The sequence below is a fragment of the Aquarana catesbeiana genome, linkage group LG01 (genome assembly GCF_042186555.1).
Source record: "Aquarana catesbeiana isolate 2022-GZ linkage group LG01, ASM4218655v1, whole genome shotgun sequence".
Lineage (NCBI taxonomy): Eukaryota > Metazoa > Chordata > Amphibia > Anura > Ranidae > Aquarana > Aquarana catesbeiana.
The window spans coordinates 542,553,309-542,578,071 of record NC_133324.1 but is presented as its reverse complement, the minus strand read 5'-3'; the positions used below and the strand labels follow the sequence as shown (position 1 = coordinate 542,578,071).

The window sequence follows — 24,763 nt, the reverse complement described above, 5'->3', positions numbered from 1 at the left end:
GGCCACAAGAGATGCAAAGCAAGATTTCTAGATATTGGGGTGGACTTTTTGTTTTAGCTGTTGTTTTCCTTGCACCTACCCAGCCAGTATACTGGTTATGAAAGCCAACAACCCATAATGCATATAGTTTATTAGATGTGTTGTGAGTGGGAAAGTTTACTTGAATCCATTGTCTTTCAGGGTGCTGATCTGTACATTTCTACTGGTGCTTAATCACCTCAATACTGAGCACTTTCATCCCCTTCCTTCCCAGAACAATTTTCGGCTTTCAGTGCTCTTGCACTTTCAATGACAATTATTCAGTCATGCTATACTGTACCCAAGAGAAATTTATATAATTTTGTTCACGCAAGTATAGCTTTCTTTTGGTGGTTTTTAATCACCACTGGGTTTTTTTTATTGCACCTGCACCCCTATAGCGACGCCACTGCATACACTTTGTACTTTATTTGGCAAAAAGCCTGCGTGATCGCAAGGGGTGGGTTGAAAAAGTGGTGGGGCGGTAAAGTCATGTTTTAAAAAAGCCATAATGTAATTCTTACAGCACCTTTATATGATAGTTTTATCAGAGTCTGTTATCGGCACTGAGCTTAGGCAAGGAGATATGAGAGCATACACTTATGTTCTGCCGTAAAGAGATTAAAATAATAATACTCAAATAATCACTGAGACATACGTGTACTATTATAACAGCTCAAGAATGGATATTTATATAATTGCAAATGTGAATTGGTAAAAAAAAATCCCTTACTCTCCTTGATAAAGTGATCCTGCAAGATCTAGAAATCCTAAACACTGCACTTATGTTCCTTTCAAAGTTTACCATCATTATTACCATTATTACTATTCTGTGTCTTCATTAGAGGGTTTAAGTTTGTACATTGTTTATATCAATTACTTGTTAATAATTACATTTTTGTTATTTCTTCTGCATTACAGATGAAGTTTATGATGATACTGAGCTCATATCAAATACATTTCCTGCTATGCCAGCCAAAGCAAAGTACTGTTTTTTAAAACTCTTGTGTATTGTTACATAATTATAACTATGGAGTTGACTTACTAAAACTGGAGAGTGCATCATTTGGTGCAGTTCTGCATGCATAGAAACCAATCAGCTTTTTTGTCAAAGCTTAATTTAAACAAGTTGAAATTAAAAGCTGATTGGCTGCCATGGACAACTGCACCAGGTTTTGCACTCTCCAGTTTCAGTAAATCAACCCCTGTGTAAATTGTATCCTTTATCACCTGTTTTTTTTTGTTTTGTTTTGTTTTTAAAGAGTTTATTTAAAGCGGACCTTCAGTAATTTTTTCAACTTTTCATTTATTAAAACTTCTGCCCTTGTTGTTTAGTAAAACATTTTTGTTCTGCCAGTAAATACCTTATACAGCCCACTTCCTGTTTCTTGTCTGGTAAAAAGCCTAGGCTTATAACATCATGCACAGCTCTCTCTCTCCCACTCGTGAGAGTTTGCCAGGAAGGGAGGGGGGATGAGTCATAAGAGGGCCAATGAGAGCTGCAGAGCTGGAGGTGTGCCTCTGTGTGTCTGTGTAAATCCAGGAAGTGGACAGGCAGCAGCTTCAGCTGCCCGCAGTTAAAATGGTTGCAACCAGACTCAGTAGAGGGAGATTTCTGCAGCATATTTGGCAAATACAGAATCACAGTATATATAAAATAATATGCAAAGTGGTTGGAGGGAAGCTTTAGAATGGCAAAGATATTTTTATTACAAATTATGTGAGCAGACTGCAGTTCTTCTTTAATAAGACAAAGAGTAGTCTGTATAGTGTTGAATCCCGGAATAACCAATGCAAAATCCTCTTTTACTGCTCTGTTAACTCTAAACTGGTGGAAAGTAGGTTCTCAATTAGATTTCTAGAAGGCATTAAAGAATAAGTTCATCTTTTGGAACATGTTACATGTGTCACCCCTAGTTAGGGTGGAACATGTAACATGTTCCAGTAGCTGTGGCCAGTTGTGTCACTAGGGTTTTTGTCACCTAGTGTAGTAAAACATGGTGTCACCCCCCCCCCCTCGTTTTCTGAATGTGCACCAAAGATGCAGCATAGGGGACTTTTGGTGCACTTTCAGAAAATGCAGAAAAAAACATGCAACCTAATAGAAATCTATAGGACTGCGGCTATAACTGTAGGTAAAATGTAGGAAGACCCCCGTTACATTTTACAGCCCCTGCACCTCTGAACCCCTTTACATTACACAGCCCCCACACCTCTGGACCCCTTTACATTACACAGCCCCCACACCTCTGGACCCCTTAACATTACACAGCCCCCACATCTCTGGGCCCCTTTACATTACACAGCTTCGCATCTCTGGACTGAAAGCTTCAGGGCTTGTTTGCAGGAGTCTGGCATTGCACCCCTGATCCACTGCTTTCCAGGTTCCTTAGGGAAAAAATAATAAATGGACATTTTTGTTCTGCAAAAATATATGCATTTATTATTTTTTTCTAAAAAGTAAACTGTCCTTTAAGACATACACAAATAAATTATACATTCAGTACGTAAATCCCAAATACTATATGTACTGTATATATGTACATAGATAGGGAAAAATAGCAGAAATAGTTTTTATAAATGCCCTGGGGCTGTGCAGAAATTAGTTCTTTGCTTAGCTGCTGTAGTCATGTAAATTGCAGTAAATGAATGTATAACATAACAAAGAACTTCTCTTATGTGCTACCTGGTATCTGGTTGGCTATTATGTTACGAGAGGACATCTGTTCACTCTGGACTTGCTTGCACACATTTTCAGCACATTCTCAAAGATTCAGCTAATGGGCTTTATTTATTAAAGGAATAGAGTATGTTCAGTTTCAAAGTGCTGACTTCAGCACACAATCCAATCAAGCAAGTAAAAATCCTTTTTTTTTTTTTATTTAACTTTGTTCGCAATTCGGTATTCTTTGCAAAGTGACTTTTTACTTTGTTTTACCTTATTCAATAAGATGAGTTATTTGTGTCCTGTGTAAAGCAGATCCAAATCCTATATAAATTACATTTGGTTAGCTATAATACTGTTTATTATTACCAATTGTTATTTTTTGATACAACCTCCTGCAGCATCTTTGCATTCCCTTTCTACGTGTATTCATTCTAGCGATAGTTGCATGGCATTTTTTAGTGTGGGTTTTTTCAGATGAAAATATCATAAGACCTTGTCTGCTTAATGTGTGTTGAAAGTAATTTTCATCAGATATCAGGCTGACAATGTAGGAGAACATTTGGAAGACAGATATAGAGTATTGTCACCCTATAGAAGGATATATCTAAATTAAGGCCTTCACAATGGGATCACCCTGCATTATTTTGTTGAAAGCTACAGATTAAAAATTGCATTGTAACTTAATGTTTTAAGCGTATATGAGATTTTAGTGGCTGGTTTTATATATACTTTAATATTGATTTTTTTTAAGTTTATGATTTTTTTTTATGGATTAGGTTTTTTTAGCAATTATTTAAACATATACCTTCATTCTGCAGGTTTAATTTTAATTATCTATTATTTTTTTTTATGTCTTCTTTGTTGAAATGAAGATTTCAAAGTGGTTATACTACAAGACTGTTTGAACGAAATCCCAGACTAAAAAGGTATAAACGGTGTTTACCAATCAATGTATTTCTGTAATAATTATCTCAATAACTTAGTGGCACTGATTTTGAAAGACTGCTGATATGATACACGATTAGATGAGCATAACATTCAATTGAACCACATGCAGTAGAACAGTATTTGCAGAATAACAAAAATTGTTTGTAAAAAAATTAACATGTCAACAGGTCATTGCATATATAAATGGTGCAGTGCTCTTCTCATACAATCTGTTCCACTGTGCATATAATGCAAAGTAAAATAAAATAAACATAGAATCAGTCTTTATAATGTGTATTAATCCACCGCTGTGCTCCTCAACAATCTTCTCATATAAAGAAAGCGTTTCCACCACCAGGTGAATTGTGCTCTCACCTCACTCCTATTAATCACATGCTTTTTACAACTTCAGCCAATCTCTCTCTTATGCCCCGTACACATGGTCGGATTTTCCGACGGAAAATGTTCGATGGGAGCTGGTTGTCGGAAATTCCGACCGTGTGTAGGCTCCATCGGACAGTTTCCATCGGAATTTCTGTAACACAAAATTTTGAGATCTGGATCTCAAATTTTCCGACAGCAAAATCCGTTGTCGCAAATTCCTTCTCGTGTGTACACAATTCCGATGCACAAAGTTCCACGCATGCTCGGAATCAAGCAGAAGAGCTGCACTGGCTATTGAACTTCACTTTTCTCGGCTCATCATACATGTTGTACGTCACCGCATTCTTGATGTTCGGAATTTCCGACAAGATTTGTGTGACCGTGTGAATGCAAGACAAGTTTGAGCCAACATCCGTTGGAAAAAATCCATAGATTTTGTTGTCAAAATGTCTGATCGTGTGTACGCGGCATTATCCTTGGATATGGTTTTGCTCTCTCAAAAGCTTTTCACATGGACCACATGAAATAGAAAGACAACTGCATAGTGCTCTCTGTATAAATCATTTATTTATTAAAATACCCCCATAAAATTGCATGTACAAGAAGTTAAATTAAAAACAAAATTTCTTAACCACTTACAGACCGGAAGATTTTCCCCCTTAATCCAGGCCTTTTTTTTTGCGCCGCTTTAACTGACAATTGTGTGGTTGTGCGACGCTGTACCCAAACAAAATTGAGGTCCTTTTTTTCCCACAAATAGAGCTTTAGTTTGGTGGTATTTGATCACCTCTGCTGTTTTTATTTTTTGCGCTATAAACAAAAAAAGAGCGACAATTTTGAAAAAAAACAATATTTTTTACTTTATTAAATATCCCAAAAAATGTAAAAAAAAATTTCTTTATCAGTTTAGGCCAATATGTATTCTTCTACTTATTTTTGGTTGAAAAATTGCAATAAGCGTGTATTGATTGGTTTGCACAAAAGTTATAGCGTCTACAAAATAGGGGATAGAGTTATGGCATTTTTATGGCATTTTTTTTTTTTACTAGTAATGGCGGCGATCTGCAATTTTTAGCAGGACTGCGACATTGTGGCGGACAAATCAGACACTTTTGACACTTTTGACTTTTTTGGGACCATTGACATTTTATACAGCGATCACTGCTATAGAAATGCACTGATTACTGTGTAAATGTCACTGGCAGAGAAGGGGTTAACACTAAGGGCGATCAAGGGGTTAAATGTGTTCCCTGGGAGATGTTTCTAACTGTGGGAGGATGGGACTGACTGGAGGAGGAGAGAGATCGCTGTTCCTAATCACTAGGAACAGCAGATCTCTCTCCTCCCTTGTCAGAACGGAGATCTGTCTGTTTACATTGACAGATCCCTATCCTGGCTCTCTTGCGGGTGGCCGGCGGACCTCGCGGCCGCTGGCTACGCGCATTGGGTCCCGCACGCGCGCATGTCTGCTATGGCTCTTAAAGGAGCCAATGTACAGCTGCAGCGATTCGCAGGGAAAGAACTGACCTGTCGCAGTATAATGACGGCGGCTGGTCGGCAAGTGGTTAACATCTCGCTCGTGAGCTCACCACACAGGTTCTCAGTGGTCACATAACGATTCAGGGCTGGGCTCCACCTTCCTATACGCGTGTCGCCAATAGGATTATTATTATTATTATTATTATACAGGTTTTATATAGCGCCAACAGTTTGCGCGGCACTTTACAACATGAGGGCAGACAGTACAGTTACAATACAATTCAATACAGGTGGAATCAGAAGGCCCTGCTCATTAGAGCTTACAATCTAGAGGGAAGAGTCAGGTGAAACAAAAGGTAATAACTGTGGGGCACAGCACAACCAAGGTTAATGCAACTCTTATCTTTATAAAGATCCAGTATTCCCTGGCTTTAGAGAAATAATTCCTACCTTCCCTGTGTTAACTGTTCAACAGATCAATATGATCAAATGATCTCCGTTTTGTACTACACCTTCCATATAACCGGTACACAAGTTCTATTATTGCTGTGGTTGCTGATCCTCAGTGTGCTACTAGGCCGTTGGGCCCATGTATCTTATGTTCTACATGTTTACCCACTTTTATATCTCCTCAATAAAATACTTTGGAAAAGAAGAATAACTATGGGGAGTGAACTGATGGAGAAAATGAAAATGCATGTGTGGGTAGGATAGGCTTCTCTGAAGAGGAGGGTTTTCAGGGATCGTCTAAAAGCTAATAGAGTAGGAGATAATCGGACAGGTTGGGGTAAGGAGTTCCATAGGATTGGAGAGGCCCTGGAAAAGTCCTGGAGGTGAGCAAAGGAGGAGGTGACGAGGGAGCTAGAGAGCAGTAGGTCTTGAGAGGAACGAAGAGAACGATTAGGTTGGTATTTTGAGACTAGGCTAGTGATGTAACTGGGGGCTAAATCGTGGATGACTTTGAAAGTTGTTAGTATTTTAAATTTAATTTGTTGGGTGAGCGGGAGCCAGTGGAGGGATTGACAGAAAAGAGTAGCAGACACCGAGCGATTGGTAAGGTGGATGAGTCTAGCAGCTGCATTCATGATGGATTGAAGGGGGGATAGCCCATGTAGAGGTTTGCTAATGAGTAGGGAGTTGAAGTAGTCGGGGCGAGAGATGACCAGGGAGTGAATTAAGAGCTTTGTTGTGTTATTGGTTAGAAAGGGGCATTGTCATGGTTATGCAATAGAGGTTGTCTGTCAGCTTACCTGTCTCCATGTGTTCATCTCTAGAGACCAGCTGACCCTCACCTGACTGGTTTTATAACCTCTCCTCTAGCATGGCCCCACCCTAGGTCCTTTCAGGGAACCCTATATAACCTGTGCACTGCAAGTCTGCAGTGCTGATCAACCATTGTGTGTTAGCCTCCGTGTGTACTTGCTGTGTTTTCTACGTCTGATTCCTGTTACCGACTTTGGCCTGTTCTCGACCCTGCCTCTCTGCTTGTTACCCTGACCTTTGGTGTGTTATGTTTCTCCTTGTCTGCTAGTCACCCTGACCTTTGGCTTACCCCTTACTTCCCTGTCGTTCCAACCTGCTGCCTCCTTCCTCTTCTCCTGTAGTCTACAGTGAGAGTGAGCTGCGAGACCCTGGGGGCCGCGACCTGGAGCCAGACTGCAGCGCAGTCCATCCTCACCACTAAAGGCTCTGGTGAACACCCGCTGGCTCTTAGACTCTGCGCCCTGGGGAATCTATCCTCTAGCTCCTACTGGGATCCATGTTAGTTATCCTGTAGACCTGCTTCCTGAACCTTCCAGGGTTCAATCCGCAGCAGTCAGTCCTAGGGTCCACTACCTTAGCGGTGCACTTCCGACTCCTACAGAACGCATCTGTCACCTGGTCTCAGGTGACCTGACAGGCATATTTTGGAGATGTTGCGGAGGTTGAGGCGCCAAGATTTGGACAGTGATTGGACGTGGGGCTTAAAGGAGAGTTCAGAGTTCAGGACTACACCTAGGACCTTGGCATGCGGGGATGGGCTGATAGTTGTGCCATCAATTTTAAAAGAGAGATCAGGGGAAGAGGCATGTGGTGGAAGAAAAATTAAAAGTTCGGTTTTGGATAGAATGAGTTTGAGGAAGTGGTGTGACATCCAGACTGATATATCTTTTAGTAAATTAGTGATACGTGAGGAGACTGAGGGATTGAGCTGAGGGGTAGAAAAATTGATATGGATTATCAGCGTAGAGATGGTATTTGAAGCCATGGAAGGCTATCAGCTGACCCAGGGAGGAGGTGTAGATTGAAAATAGGAGAGGCCCAAGAACAGAACCTTGGGGGACCCCAACAGAGAAAGGAAGAGGAGAGGAGGAAGTAGAGTTGTAAGTAACACTAAAGGTGCAGTTGGATAAGTAGAAGAGAACCAGCGAAGAGTACAGTCACGGAGACCAAAGGCATGGAGTTTTTGGAGGAGAAGGGGGTGGTCAACCGTATCAAAGGCAGCAGAAAGAGTAGGAGTACAGAATAGTGTCTATTGGTTTTGGCTGTTAGTAGATTGTTTGTTAGTTTTAGGAGAGCAGTTTCAGTGGAGTGTTGAGTACCAAAATAGGATTTTTGTACTCACCGTAAAATCCTTTTCTCTGGAGTTCATTGACGGACACAGCTCCATTCTCTTGACCGTAGGGTTATATCTTCTTCCTTTCAGGAGAGACTAGGCAGAACATGCATTGCATGTGAAAAAAACAGAACTATACAGTTCCGCCCAGGGGGCGGTCCCTCTGATATAACCCCTCAGCCTGCCTCCTACAGCTCAGTACATCAACCAGCAGTATAACGTAATCAAAAGGAGGGGTGGGTGCTGTATCCATCAGTGAACTCCAGAGAAAAGGATTTTACGGTGAGTTCAAAAATCCTATTTTCTCTTTCGTTCATTGACGGACACAGCTCCATTCTCTTGACCGTAGGGACGTCCCCAAGCAGTGTCATAACGAGGGGTGGGAACAGCAAAACAGAACTTCTCCCCCAACCAGAAGTGCTCCCCAAATGGAGGAGTTACCCTCTGAACTAACCGCAGTAGAATCTGCGGGAAACAAATGCATCAAACTGCATGGACAACAACATGAACTTTGTCCAACAAAAGAAAATAATGTAAATTGCAACATTACACGGCCGCCTGCAAAACTTTGCGGCCAAAGCAAGCATCCGAAGATGCGCTTACATCAACTTTGTAGAACTTTGTAAAAGTGTGCACGGACGACCAAGTCGCCGCCTTACACACTTGGGCGACAGACGCTTGATGTCAGAAAGCCCAAGAAGTCCCAATTGCCCTGGTGGAATGGGCTGTGACAGGAAAGGGGGGCAACTGCCCCTTCAAGGCGTAAGCCTGGACCCCGATCTGTCTGATCCACCTGGAAATGGTAGTCGACGAGACCGCCAGCCCTTTTTGCGGACCAGCCACCGAAACAAACAGTGAATCTGACTTCCGTAAGAGAGCTGTGGCAGACAGATATACCCTTAGGGCCCGGACCACGTCCAGGGAATGGAGGGCCACCTCTTTAGGATGTGTCGGCTTGGGACACAGAGATGGTAACACAATGTCTTCATTGAGGTGGAAGGCCGAAACCACCTTTGGCAAAAAAGAAGGTTGCGGATGCAACACCACCTTATCCCTGTGGATAACCAGATAATGAGGCTCCAAAAAGCCGTTCACCACAGGAAAGGCAAATCCATCAGGGTTTTTTTAGATGCCTGGTCCGCAGACCAGCATTTCAGCCATATCAGGCGCTGATACTGATGCTCTGGAGAGCAAGGGAAATGTATCCAGGGCTGCATCACAGACATACTTAAGGCCTTGCACCAATTGGTCTGCTAGTTCCACGCAGACAGGAGGAGACTGCTGTTTCTCCAATTCACGGTGCAATTGTTTTGCCCACTCAGTAAGGGTCTGCGACTCTAATGCCATGGCAAGTACCGGTCAAAGCGCTGACCCCGCCACCGTAAAGATGGATCGAGCCATTGCCTCGGCCCTCCTGTCGGTAGGATCGTTAAATGCAGGAGTCCCTTCTCCCGGGATCGTGGTTACTTTGTTTAACCTGGACACTGGGGGGTCCACGACCGGGGGAGCCGACCATTTATTAAGAAGGCTCTCCTCAAAGGGATAACACACTGCCATTCGTTTTGGGACCGAAAAGGTCAGTTGCGGGCTACCCCCTTCCTTGTATATGAACTTATGAAAGTAAGTAAGATACGGAAACACCATAGGTGTGCAGGCTGGCTTACGGGACCCAAAAGGGACCGCCACCTTGGCAGAGGATCCTGCCGCATACTGTATTTTCAGGGTATTACGCACAGCGGTGATAAGTGCTCCAACTAGCGCTTTTTCCTGCGTGGACCCGGACGTGGAATCATCCTCACTGTCCGATCGGTCCTGGTCAGAGTCCTCTGACACATCAAAACAGGGGCCGCCAGTCACTGCGGGGCCCAAGTCTGAATCAGAGCTCTCCCCGGAGGACGGGGGGCAGGGGCTGTTTCTTACCCCCCTTGCGCCTGTATACCATCTCCACCCTGGCAACGAATGATTCAAGGACTGCCGACAAAGCGTCCAAAGGCACAGCACTATTTGCAGGCGAGCCAGTTGTAATTGCAGGGAGATCTGGGGAAGAAATACCAGGTTCTGATGCCATGCTGACCCTTTCTGTCTGCCACCCTTGGGGACTTAGGACACGGTGTATAGTCCCACCCTCCTAGCTGCTACAGACTGAGGGGTTCTCACCACAGGGCTCACCACCCTGACCGATAACTGTGCCGTGCTGCTGCTGCTGGCTGTATCCTGTGAGAATGCACAGGTGTCCTGGAACGAAAACCGTGCTGTTCTGAGCTCAGGGAACAGCGCTGTGTGGAGAAAAAGCGCACCAGGCTACAATAAAATGGCCGCTGGGCATCCTGTACATAAGAAAAAAAAATATGAAAATGGCCCCCGAGCTCCGGGAAAATGGCCACCACCCACGGTTTTCACAGGGCTAACAGAAAATGGCCAACATCAGAACTGTACACAGGGATGTACATAGATAATGGCGCTGAACAGCGCTATGGTGGCAGCACACAGAAGCCCACAGACACCTAGAAACACAGTCAGCACAGCCCTCCATCAGGGATACGAGCACCCCGGAGAACCCCTGCCCAGGTACACACACCGTCAGTCTGCAGCATCCCCCACGGGGGGGGGGGGAAGCAGGGACAGGGAGAGAAGAAAGGGAGAAGAGGGACCCCCTAATCGACCTCCCAGGGAATGCCCAGCTGCTCAGTCCTGCCGAGACAGGAAGAGCTGTACTTACCGTCCGGACGAGCTGGGGACATCCCGTCACAGACCCACACCCGAGCAATACGGAGTGGCTGCAGGCCACGGCACACTGTGACAAAGACATCCGTAGTCCGGTCATATGTGTGCCCCAGGGCATGGAGCTCACCGGCCGTCCCTGGACCCTGAGGGGCATGTTGTGGCCGACCCAGGGCGTAGCTAGGGCCTGCACACGCTCGATGGCCAGTCTGGGGTGACTACAAGGATCTATATTTATTCAGCCTGTCACCCAGTCGGCTGTTGATAGAAGATCACAGGATCTTAAAATCTTGCGCAAAAAAAGGCAAAATCTAGAAAAAAAACCCAGGACCAATGGTCCAGATAGGGAGCCTTCTCCTATGCTAGGCAGAAAACAACTGAGCTGCAGGAGGCAGGCTGAGCGGTTATATCAGAGGGACTGTCCCCTGGGCGGAACTGTATAGTTCTGTTTTTTTCACATGCAATGCATGTTCTGCCTAGTCTCTCCTGAAAGGAAGAAGATATAACCCTACGGTCAAGAGAATGGAGCTGTGTCCGTCAATGAACGAAAGAGAAATCCAGACTGAAGGGGATCAAGAAGGCTATTCTTGGCAAGGTGGTTGCTCAGTCGGTTGTAGACCAGATATATACATATACATGCTGCTTTATAATTGAAAATTGGAAAAAAATTATCTTGGATAGCTTCTTCAGTAGGAACTACTGAACTATGCAGTTGCCTTTCTAATTCACATGGTCCATGTAAAAAGCTTTTGAGAGAGGAAAACCATATCCAAGGATAAAAGAGGAGATATCCATACCTGAGGGATTGGCTGAAGTTGTAAGAAAGAAAAGCCTGTGATCAATAGGAGTGAGTGCCGATTCACACAGGGGCGACTTGTCAGGCGACCTAGCTGCTTGACAAGTCGCCTCCCGTTCTGTACAATGGAACTGTTCTAATAGGAGCGACGCAAGTCGCTCCGACTTAGAAAAAGGTTCCTGTACTACTTTAGGGGCGACTTGGGGCGACTTGCATAGACTTCTATACAGAAGTCGTTTTGCAAGTCGCCGTGGCAGTCGTGTGCAGGTCGCCTCGGTGAGGCGACCTGCAAGTCGTGCCACCCCTGTGTGAACCGGGGCTGAGAGCACAATTCACCTGGTGGTGGAAATGCTTGTTTTATATGAGAAGATTGTTGTGGAGCACAGTGGTGGATTTATACACATTTTAAAGACTTTGATTTCATGTTTATTTTATTGTACTTTGCAATTTGTGTTTCATCAAGTAAGAGCCGGTTCACACGGGGGCGACTTGTCAGGCGACCTAGCCGCCTGACAAGTCGCCTACCGTTCTGTACAATGGAACCGTTCTAATCGGAGCGACGCAAGTCGCTCCGACTTAGAAGAAAGGTTCCTGTACTACTTTGGGGGCGACTTGCATAGACTTCTATACAGAAGTCGTCTTGCAAGTCGCCGCGGCAGTCGTGTGCAGGTCGCCTCGGTGAGGCGACCTGCAAGTCGTGCCGCTTCTAATGTGAACCGGCGCTCACAGATTCATTTAGTGTGATACATTGTATGCATTATATGCACAGTGGAACAGATTGTATGAGAATAGCACTGCACCATGTGTATATATATTCAATTTTCTATTTGTTTGGTGTAGTAGATCACTGATAGGTGTACAGCAGCCATTTCATATTTTTAAATGTTATATTTATTATTATTATTCATTAATACTATTATGTCAACAAGTCATGTTAGCTACAGAATAATGTTTTATCCAATGCAAACAAGATTATTTTTTCCAAGTTTTAATTATAAAGCAGTAATGTAGATGGAGAAGCAAAATTTTGCTAAATTCACACAAAATTGTAAATTGTTACTTTCAAAAGCTCTTTAATTTCCTTTGAACTTTTGGATAACATACATAATGTAAAAATGTGTTTTTTTGGATGTAAGTGTAATCAGTTAGTTTGAGAACTTCTGGGCCTTGATTTTGGAACATATTTAATTTTAGCAAAATTTTTTGGATTGGTGATGTTTACATACTGTAGGTATGTCACTTAAGTTAAAAACATGCAGGAATCATTGTACAATTTGGAAAAAACAATACGTACATTTTTACATAGTAAACAGAGTTGTAAAAAAAACACAAATACATTCAGTTCAACGTGTGTGTGTATTTGAGTCTGGTAGGCATATACAGTACAAACAGTGAGGGAAAAAGTATTTGATCCCCTGCTGATTTTGTATGTTTGCCCACTGACAAAGAAATGATCAGTCTATAATTTTAATGGTAGGTTTATTTTAACAGCGAGAGACAGAACAACAACAAAAATATCCAAAAAAACGTATTTCAAAAGAGTAATAAATTGATTTACATTTTAATTAGTGAAATAAGTATTTGATCCCCTATTAATCAACAAGATTTCTGGCTCTTCTATACAGGTGATGAGCTAAGATTAGGGGCACTCTCTTAAGGGAGTGCTCCTAACATCAGCTTGTTACCTGTATAAACAACACCTGTCCACAGGAGCAATCAGATTCCAATCTCTCCACCATGGCCAAAACCAAAAAGCTGTCCAAGGATGTCAGGGACAAGGTTGTACACCTACACAAGGCTGGAATGGGCTACAAGACTATCTCCAAGCAGTGAGCTTGGTGAGCGGGTCACAACAGTTGGTGCGATTATTCACAAATGGAAGAAACACAAAACAACTGTTAATTTCCCTCAGTCTGGGCTCCATGCAAGATCTCACCTCGTGGAGTTTCAGTGAACATGAGAACGGTGAGGCATCAGCCCAGAACTACATAGGAAAATCTTTTCAATGATCTTAAGGCAGCTGGGACCATAGTCACCAAGAAAACAATTGGTAACACACTATGCCGTGAAGGACTGAAATGCTGCAGGTCCCCCTGCTCAAGAAAGCACATATACAGGCATGTCTGAAGTTTGTTAATGAACATTTGAATGATTCAGAGGCGAACTGGATGAAAGTGTTGTGGTCAGATGAGACCAAAATCAAGCTCTTTGATACTTAACTCACTGTGTTTGGAGAAGGAGGAATGCTGGCTATGACCCCAAGAACACCATCCCCACTGTCAAACATGGAGGTGGAAACATTATACTTGGGGAGTGTTTTTCTGCTAAGGGGACAGGACAACTGCACCGCATCAAAGGGACAATGGACAGAGCCATGTACCACCAAATCTTGGGTGAGAACCTCCTTCCTTCAGCCAGGGCATTGAAAATGGGTCGTGGATGGGTATTCCAGCATGACAATGATCCAAAACACATGGCCAAAGCAACAAAGTCTTCAGACCTTAATCCCATAGAAAATATGTGGAGGGAGCTGAAGGTCCGAGTTACCAAACGTCAGCCTTAAAACCTTGAGGATTTGGAGAGGATCTGCATAGGAGTGTGGCAAAATCCGTCCTGAGATGTGTGCAAACCTGGTGGCCAACTATAAGAGACGTCAGACCTCTGTGTTTTGCCACCAAATATTAAGTCATGTTTTGTGAAGGGGTCAAATACTTATTTCACTCATTAAAATGCAAAATAACTTTTTTGTTTTTATTCTGTCTCTCACTGTTAAAAAGTAACCTACCATTAAAATTATAGACTGATCATTTCTTTGTCAGTGGGCAAACGTACAAAATCAGCAGGGGATTGAATACTTTTTCCCCTCACTGTACCCCTGTATTATGTGCTCATCAACCCCTGTAATAAGTCATCAACAAGTTTTTAAATTTTTTTAACACTCTCAGCTGATACCACTATCTGGGAAAGGAATTTCCAAATTTTTACTGCTCAAACAATAAAGAACCTTCTATAAAATGTCAAGTCATGCTTCCTTTCCTCCAACCTCAATTTGTGGCCTCGTGTACACAAAAGGACCTTATGTTAAACAACTTTCTGCCATAACTACAGTCACCAATGATTAATTTGTAGAACGCAAGCGCCTTCTCTCTAAAGGGAACAAGCATAAAATGCTTAATCATCCCTCATAGCTAAGGTATTTTAGTCCCTTTATTAATTTTGTTGCCCTACGCTGACCTTATTCTAATTCAAGGACATCCTGTTGACAGGTAACCAAAACTGCACTGCAATTGTCATCTGAAGCCCCAAATCTTTTTCCATCACCGATTCCCCCAGTGTAACACCCACCAATGAATATTTTGTATGCAAATATTTAGCTTTTTTTTATTAATGAACCTCATCTGCTAAAGTAGACAACGATCCCCTTATTTGTTAAAGTTTTTCTGTAATATGGTTACATGCTGTGCTCACATTATTTCTTTATTTTTGTATAATTCTGTGTCATCAGCAAATACTGAAATTGAGCTCTCAATTCCTTCCTCAATGTAATTTATAAACAAATTAAACAGCAGTAGTCCCAAGACAGAACCCTGGCTTGTCCCATTCATAATTATAGACCGGGGGTCATCAACCTATTGATCATGAGCTACCTGGCGACTGCAGGCAGGTGATGGGTAGATCGCGATCCTTCCTTGCCGTTCCTAGGAACCTGGACAACAGCGGGGGTGGCATTTATTGCTTCGACAGCAGCTAAAAGCTTGCTTCAGCAAATGCCCCCCTGCCCTCCTTCCTGTCTCCTTCATTCTGCTGCCTGACCCCCCTGTGTGTTCTCCTGCTCCCCCCCCCCCCCCCCCACAGCGCTGCTGGCTTTTCCTCCTTTCCTGCCTCTCCTGCCAGCTGCAAGGAAATCTTGAGAATAGAGAGCGGGGGAAAGGGCTAGTAAATATGCCCTACTGACACTGGCCGCTGCTGTACTGACTGACACTGTCCACTTTTAAGGTAAGGTAAATTAATATTTTTACCGTGACATTTGTTTTATTATAGCTTCAAAAAATTCCTTACTATTTAGTTAGGCCTTGCTAGTTAAAAAAAGGGTGCCAAACCCAGTGATCTTTGATCTCTTTCATGTTGCTCAGGTAGATCTCCCAATCTCAAAGGATGCCTACCCCTTCCCTAGACCTTTTAGAGGCTAAATAATATATCACACCTCTCTATACCCTTTCCTGAATCCATGTAAATCATAGTTTGTAGATAAAGAATTTTTGGAAGACCGTGTTAAATGCTTTGGCAAGATTGAAATAAATTATATCTACCTCTATCCAAATTACTGCTCTCTTTTTCATAGACTGTTGGTTTGACTTTCAGGAGTATTTTTTCATAAACCCATGTTAGTTCTTACTTTTAATACTATTTTCTCTCAAATTCTTTACATACTATTGATGTTAGGCTGACTGGTCTGTAGTTACCTGGTATATCTTTAGATCCTTTTTTGAATATTGATAGCACATTTTCTTTACGCCAGTCAGTAGGCATCATTCCTAGTTTCAGATAGCCACAAAATACTTCACTGCTTTTGGTATTGGCATTCCTATTTGTTCCAATAAATATGTCTTTTTGTGTAAATAAACTAACGAAAAAGTATTTACCACATATGCCTTCTCCTTGTCATTAGTGACCAGATGTCTACATTCATTCTTTAGGCCTGTATGTTCTGTCCTTACCTTTTTGCTGTCTAAAATGAAAGAATTCTACAAATACATTTTTATTTCCATAGCAATATGTTTTTAATAGTCTATTTTAGCTGCTCTAACTGCTTTCTAGCTTCCTGTTGCATTCCTGATATCCTCTAAATGCCAAAGTTGTGCCTTCCATTTTATACCTTTTTAGGACTACTGCCTTCTCCTCTATTAGCTTTTTAAGACTAGAATTGAGCCTCATAGGTTTTACTTTTGTTCTCCCATGTTTTCAGTTTAGTGTAATGTACTATTAAATGCTTTTGTTTAATACATCCTTAAAATACTCCTACTTCTCCTCTGTGCATTTTGTTGAGAATATTTGTTCCCATTAAGTATCACCTAGTAAATAGCGCTGCTTACTGAAGTTGGATTATTGAAACTTTAGAGTTCTCTTGGTACACTGCTGTCTTTTTTTTCCTGTATGTTACGTCAAACGTAAGAACCCTTTGATCAGATGCCTATATTGTCCCTTTTCAGGAACAAAACGTATCCTTTGATAATAGCAGCCCAGTCCTGTCAGTAGTCCATCCAGGTCCTTGACTGATTTCTAGTATTTGCATATATGCCTCTTAATTTTGTAGAATCCTATTGTTTCTTGTGTTGCAATTTATATTTGCAACACTTTCTGGGTTAATATAATGTGTTTTCCCCACTATAAGTTTTTGCCTCTTGATCCACCCATCTACATGTCCTGTACCTGCATTGGCTCTTGTTCACTCTATGTTAAATTTCTGTTCTATTTATCCCCCCATATTTCTGGATTAAACATTGCTCCAACCTTCTAGATACTTTTTCTCCCAACAGAGCTGCACCCTCCCCATCAAGCTTCCTGCTGTGGAGGTCTGAAAAGTTAGCTCAGTTCTTCAAGAACCTAAATTTGTCCTTCCTACGCACCAGTTTCCCAGCCACTTATTCACTTTTCTGAGCACCTGCTGCCTCTCTGGTTGAACTCTTGCTACAGAAAGTATTTAAACCTTTTCTTCAGCTTGGTGCTGAAGTGCCTGAAATAATTTTTTAGGACACTCCAACTTTTTCTAACATTGCCATTTGTATTAATATGTACTAATATGTGACAGCTGGATTCTCCCCAGTCCCACCGAACAACCTGTTTATACAGGGAATTTTTTTGAGATAACATGGTCTTCATGAGATCCTTGTTTTACAGGAGAGTGTAAAAGATAACTCTAGTTAGTGTAATGACAACGGTATCATTTAGCAGTAATCAGCATGAATTCATAAAGAATTGTTCTTGCCATCTAGATAAAGGAAGGCCTGTAGACGTGATGTATCTGGATTTTGCAAAAGCATTTGATACAGTTCCCCATAAACGTTTACTGTACAAAGTAAGATCCATTGGCATGGACCATAGGGTGAGTACATGGATTGAAAATGGCTACAGGTGCGAGTTCAGAGAGTAGTGATAAATGGGGAGTACTCGGAATGGTCCGGGGGTGGAAAGTAGGATCCCCCAGGGTTCTGTCCTGGGACTAATCCTATCTAATTTATTCATAAACTACCTGGAGGATGGGATAAACAGCTCAATCTCTGTATTTGCGGACAATACTAAGCTAAGCAGGGCAATAACTTCTCCTCAGGAGGTGGGAACCTTGCAAGAAGGTCTGAACAAATTAATTGGGTGGGCAACTACATGGCAAATGAGGTTTAATGTAGAAAAATTTAAAATAATGCATTTGTGTGGCAAAAATATGAATGCAATATACTCACTAGGAGGAGAACCTCTGGGGGAATCTAGGATGGAAAAGGACCTGGGGGTTCTAGTAGATGACAGGCTCAGCAATGGCATACAATGCCAAGCTGCTGTAAGCAAAGCAAACAGAATATTGGCATGCATTAAAAAGGGGATTACCTCCAGAGATAAAACGATAATTCTCCCACTCTACAAGACTCTGGTCTGGCCGCACCTGGAGTATGCTGTCCCATTCTGGGCACCAGTCCCCAGGAAGGATGTGCTGGAACTGGAGAGTCCAGAGAAGGGCAACAAAACTAATAAAGGGACTGGAGGACCTTAGTTATGAGGAAAAGTTACGAGCACTGAACTTGTTCTCTCTGGAGAGGAGACGCTTGAGAGGGGATATGATTTCAATGTATAAATACCGTACTGGTGACCCCACAATAGGGATAAAGCTTTTCCGTGAAAGGGAATTTAATAAGACACGCAGCCATTCACTAAAATTAGAAGAAAAGAGGTTTAACCTTAAACTGCATAGAGGGTTCTTTACTGTAAGAGTGGTTAGGATGTGGAATTCTCTTCCACAGGCAGTGGTTTCAGCGGAGAGCATTGATAATTTAAAAAAACTATTAGATAGGCATCTGAACAACCACAACATATAGGGTTATACAATGTAATACTGACATATAATCACACACATAGGTTGGATTTGATGGACTTGTGTCTTTTTTCAACCTCGCCTACTATGTAACTATGTAACTAGAACAAAACTACAGTGTGAAAATATAATCTGTTAATGAGAAAAATATCTACCTGCTTTCTTGAGAATAAATGTATGAACCATACAGAAAACTGCAAATTCAGATAATTTCCAAATGATTTCCAACTATGTTGAAAGTAGGAGCTGTGAATCCAGCCGGACAGGTGCTGCAACAATCGGCTTGCATAACCAAAGAATTTCTGCACAAACTGTCAGAAACCATCTTAGGGAAGCTTATCTGCATGCTCGTTGTCCTCATCGGTGTCTCAACCTGACTGCAGTTTGTTGTCGTAACCGACTTGAGTGGGCAAATGCTCACATTCAATGGCGTCCAGCACTTTGGAGAGGTGTTATCTTCACGGATGAATCATGGTTTTCACTGTACAGGGCAGATGACAGACAGTGTGTATGACGTTGTGTGGGTGAGCGGCTTGCTGATGTCAATGTTGTGGATCGAGTGGACCATGGTGGCGGGGGGGTTATGGTATGGACAACGAACGCAGGTGCATTTTATTTATGGCATTTTGAATGCACAGAGATACCGTGACGAGATCCTGAGGCCCATTGTTGTGCTATTCATCCACGACCATGACCTCATGTTGTAGCATGATAATGCACGGCCCCATGTTGCAAGGATCTGTACACAATTCCTGGAAGCTGAAAACATCCCAGTTCTTGCATGGCCAGCATACTCATGGGACATGTCACCCATTGAGCATGTCTGGGATGCTCTGGATCAGTGTATTCGACAGCATGTTCCAGTTCCTGCCAATATCCAGCAAACTTCGCACAGCCATTGAAGAGGAATGGACCAACATTCCACAGGCCACAATCAACAACCTGATCAACTCTATGTGAAGTAGATGTGTTGCACTACGTGAGGCAAATGGTGATCATACCAGATACTGACTGGTTTTCGACCCCCCTGACCCCCCAATACAGTAAAACTGCACACTTTAGAGTGGCCTTTTATTGTGGCCAGCCTAAGGCATACCTGTGAATTAATCATGTTGTCTAATCAGCATCTTGAATTGCCACACCTGTGAGGTGGATGGATTATCTAGGCAAAGGAGAAGTGCTCACTAACACAGATTTAGACAGATTTGTGAACAATATTTGAGAGAAATAGGCCTTTTGTTTACATAGAAAAAGTCGTAGATCTTTGCGTTCAGCTCATGATAAATAGGGGCAAACACAAAAAGTGTTGTGTTTAAAATTTTGCTCAGTGTAAATTACAGCTACTTTACATAAAACCAAAATAATCCTTAGAGCTTGATAGAGTACATGACACTGGACACAGCAGTCTCTGCTCAGTGGAACTTGCATTTTATTATACTGTATATACTACAGGCACATACTCTTTGCTTCCATGCAAGTGTGGAGAGAGCCTACCTATACAACCTTTTAGCCACTAAAGATTGTTGTGAAGATAATACAATTGCATTGGTATAGTGCACACATTTGTTAGAAACTTTGATAAGCTTAAAATATACCTATAGCCCTTATTATTTTGGGAAATGATTAGCATTTCTGTGAGGCTGTAATCACTTTCTGTGTCCCTGCTGTAGGTTCATTTTCTCAAATTGTCCTGATTACCATGTTATCCGCACTGTTTGTCCTATTGATCATTGTCACCACATGGGAATTACCAAATTATACAGTTGTCACTGGAACAGGAGCTGAGGGGAAATCCTTCAATGGGGATACATAATCCAGTGACAACTGCCTATTAGGACATTTTCTTCTAACTTTGAAGAATTTTTCACCTATAGCCAGCCATATAATAAAATAAAAATACAAGCAAATGAGCCAAATTGTAACACAAAACATGCTCATCTTGTGTATATGTTAAGAGACAGCATATCGTGCAATCAGCTGAAAAGGCATTCATGGACTCCTGTGCAGTGTGGTTTGCTGACAAGATGACTCTGATCTCTGTATATGGAGTAGGCTGCAATGCAAAGAGATAAATCTCCAAGCTCCGGATTTCTTTACCAAGGCTCTTAAAATAGCCACAATATAAAGTATATATTATACCAAAGATTTATTATGGAACACATTTCAAAGTAGTTTGGCAATTTATCCTTAGGCATGCAGTATACAACAAAGTAAAGTCATTTATAGCCCAGTACCAGAAATCAGGTTTATTCAAATGTGTAAACAATACCTTAACCCTATACATGCAATATATTTTTAAAAAATTAAAGAAATAAACTAAATAACAGAAATAAATTAAGATCTAGTTTAAAGCAAGCTAAATGAAAGAACAATTATCATAAATTCTATCTCGTTTCCTACCATATCACTATGGAATTTGGTAGAAAATCTAAAATACCTATCAATATACTTAACTAAACATATTTTCATATGCAGTGCTTGCTCACTGTAGATCATACATTGTGCTGTATAGTCTAAAAATAACAGTTACATTAAAAAAATTACAGCCCTCTAGTGATCACTCCAATATAAAAAACTGAACAGCTTTATCAAAAGCACTATTGCCCTCTAGTGGTCACTATACCATATAATGACTCAATTAAGTGTTACTAAACCCAGGACCCTGCATTCACTATATCTGGTCTCCCACAGTACACAGAGCATGCAAATGCAATTATGTTAGCAAACATGAACTGCTAAGCACCATTTCTCATCAGCAGTCTTATGATTTCTATCAGTTTCTAGTTAAAGCTTGTAGGAGGAGTTTTCATTCTACTCTGTCCTATGAGGCTACAGGACCCCTGACCCTCTGTCTTGGCTGTGCTAATTGGCCCTGTGCTGATCACATGCACCCCCTCCCCCCCAAAAAAACAAAAAACAAAATAAAAAACTCTCTAGCAATACACACCAAACTTAGCATGTGCAGAGTGACTCCAAAGGCTCTGTCTTAACCTCCCTGTCGGTTTTTCCTAGTGTGGCTCGGGGTTAAATTTCAGCACCATTAGCGGTAACCCCCGAGCCACACACGCAATTGCATTGCAGGATCCTGGTGCGGTATACTTACCTTGTCCCCAGGATCCTGCGATGTCCCCCGCTGTGTCCGTGGGCTCTGTCCTTCGCCCAATGCCTCTCTGTGCCGGGCTCCGTTCCATGCGAGCGTCGTGATGCACAGGGGGTGGAGCACGGTGGCAAATTCAAAAAAGTGAAAAATCATAATACATACAGTACACTGTAATCTTACAGATTACATTACTGTATGAAATTATTTCACATCCCTTTTGTCCCCAGTGCTTTGTCCAATGCCCTGCATGCAGTTTTATATTATATATACTGTTCTTTCTGCCTGGAAACTGGAGATTATCCATAGCAACCAAAAAGTGTCCCTTTACGTCAAAAGTGGTTTTAGACCAGCTAGAAAACAGAGATAGTAAATTAGAACACTTCACTTGCTGCAGACTGTTACTCCACCAGCACTTCCCTTGCTGCAGACTGTTACTCCTCCAGAATAGCTAGTATCGCATGGTTAGGCCTCACACTACTTCAGTCAGGCCTCAGTGAACTGCCCTTTGTGGGCGGGAACCGCGGGCCCCTGTGGTGTAAAAATAGTTCAGGTGCTAGTTGTCCTCAGTTCAGCTACCAATCCTAGATAGCTCTCTTCAGGCCCTGTCAACCAGCCTGGATGCAATGACCTCTCTCCACTGCCCTTCCCACAGTCCTCTTTTCTGGTTCTGCACCCATCTTAAACTGTAATCTCCCAGTTCTCCCAGGCATGCCTCTCCAGTCCTCCCGACTGTTCTCACTCATCAGCCCCTTCTGGCTGAGACCAGTTGTCCTCCCTGGAGACTCTTAGAAGTCTTTACTCCCTCTGTCCTCTACTTGCTCTCTCATGTGCCTCTCCTTCCAGGAGCCCAGGGTCACCCCCCCAGACTGGGGATCTCCACGTGGGCCCCAACAGCCTCCACACTCTCACTCCAGCTCTTCCACCTGACAACTCCTCCCCAGCTAGACTGACCCTAGGTATTTAAGGAGGCCTGTCCCCTGCCAATCCAAGTTGGGGATTGGTCAAGGCTTCTAAAATACCCCAGGCAGCTCCACCTCTCCTTTCCTCCTTTCTTTCCAGCACATTCTAGAAAGAAGAGGGAGGTGACAGTGATGCTACCTGTCACCCAGCCCTGCCCTAACCCACTCCCAGCCCAGAATAAAAACAAACAGGCCTAGCCTCCAACTAAGCCTGCCTAAATTTTCCTACTCTTCCAGAAAAATCCTCACTCGAGCACCTACCTAACTAGAGGATGCTACACATATGTCCTCAAAAAGTGTGGTTTCATATGGTACTTGGAAGATTATGAAGTGTTGTAGTTGCAGGGCAACCCATCAAAATAAAGGGTTTTTATAGTTAACTCAGAAATGTTTGAATGCCATCCCTTGCACTGAAGTCTTTAAATCTGTATCTTAGATCTTAGTAAAGAGAGAAGTTGAGGGTCTTGCATGTACAACAGTTCAAAGTCTTGGTTGCCAATGACTGGGGTCATGCCAGTAACAGTGGTGGCAGATATAGATATAAGGACAGATACAGTTGCCACCTGCACAGTCAGTTCTATAATGGGATGCAGACCTAAGAGTCCAGTATGAGGCTTCTGATGTCTACACCAGTCTATAATCCTGGGTAAATGTTGTTGCCAATAGTATTTAATCCTATACCTCCATGTAATATAAAAAAGAAGAGAAGTTTGTTATCTATTCCGAGCAGTCTTTTGGCTCACAGAAAGTTCTTGAATTTTTCATGGATTGTTTTGGAAATTGAGCTTGAGATCAATTCCAGTAACGTCTGAATGAGCAAGCAGGGGAGGATGGATATTTTAAGGGTAGCATTTCTCCCAAGCTAAGTGTATGTTTCTTTCAGCCATTCTTGCAAGTCATTTTTCATGGCTCGTAAAATGGCGGAAAGGTAGCTCTGAAAAGGGCCAAGGTAGAAGGGGTGATTTTAGTGGGCAGACATGTGATGGAATTGTTCACCCATCAGAAAGTGAAGGTGAGTTTAAGTGTGCATAGGCGATGGTTCAAGATGTATACTATACATTTAGAGAATCTTACTTTGGTAGATTTAGTTTTAAGTTGGAAAGTGGACTGTGTCTGCAGAATTGTCTAAGTAGGTTGGGTAAAGTAATTTCAGGTTTAGTGATGTAAAATAGCCGGTATGTTGGCAAACGCTGTCACTTTATGATGGATTACTTTGATGGGCTGCCCGGAAAAGTTTGGATTTTGCCTAACATTCATGGTGACATAGAACAGCCTGCTCAGTGCGGTTTATCAGTGAGAAAGAGCTTGCCAGGGAGTCATTAACACTAACTGCTACCGATGGGTCAGAACAAATGGCATTTATCCATCATTCATTGTGTTTGCTTAGGCCAATATGTTTCAAGGTGAGTTTGAGAATAAGCAAATCAACCCTTTGAAGGTTTTTTTTTTTTAGAATCTGTGAACAGCAGACACATAGTATTATTGAGTTTTCCAGATGTATGGCATTGAGTAACCTCGTTGTGTTATCTGGCTTTCCTGCTAGGTGTAAAACCAACTTGATTTGCATGGACAAGGGCAGGGCAGGCAAGGCAAAAGTTGTGTTGTGAGGATATTGGTGAATATCTTAAGGCTGACATTAAAAGGGGAATTTGGCCTGTAGTTAGCACAAATGGTATAGTCCTAGCCTTCATTTGAAAAGATGGCCACCAAACAAGAGGGAGGTGCTGGCATGGGAGCCATCAGTCCCATCTTGTATGGTGACTGTGTATAAAACACATATTCTTTGTAACCGTAATGCACTGGCGTTGGAACTTAAGTCAGCTGGCTTAGAAAGGCCAATAAGGGTGATTTTGAATATGCAAGCAGCGTCACTATAAAAGGTCACAGTAGTCATTTTAACAAAGTGCTTTTTTTTGTGATGGGAAAGTAGGGAGCTCTGACAAACTGTACAGGGAGAAGTTAGTGTGAAACTCTAAGCACTAGCAGGTCCGATAAAGTAGATGTAAACCCTCCTTAAATGCCATGTAGGTAGCA

At 42.3% G+C, this 24,763-nt stretch overlaps 1 protein-coding gene across 1 annotated transcript in view; it reads left to right on the top strand.

Moving 5' to 3' along the window:
• LOC141105219 (FYN-binding protein 1-like) overlaps window positions 1-24,763 on the top strand; it is a 446,065-nt gene that overhangs the window by 297,025 nt on the left and 124,277 nt on the right. The window contains exons 10-11 of the mRNA XM_073595110.1: window positions 940-1,003; window positions 3,559-3,612. Coding sequence (XP_073451211.1) covers window positions 940-1,003; window positions 3,559-3,612 — 118 coding nt within the window. The remainder of the gene's footprint in view (window positions 1-939; window positions 1,004-3,558; window positions 3,613-24,763) is intronic.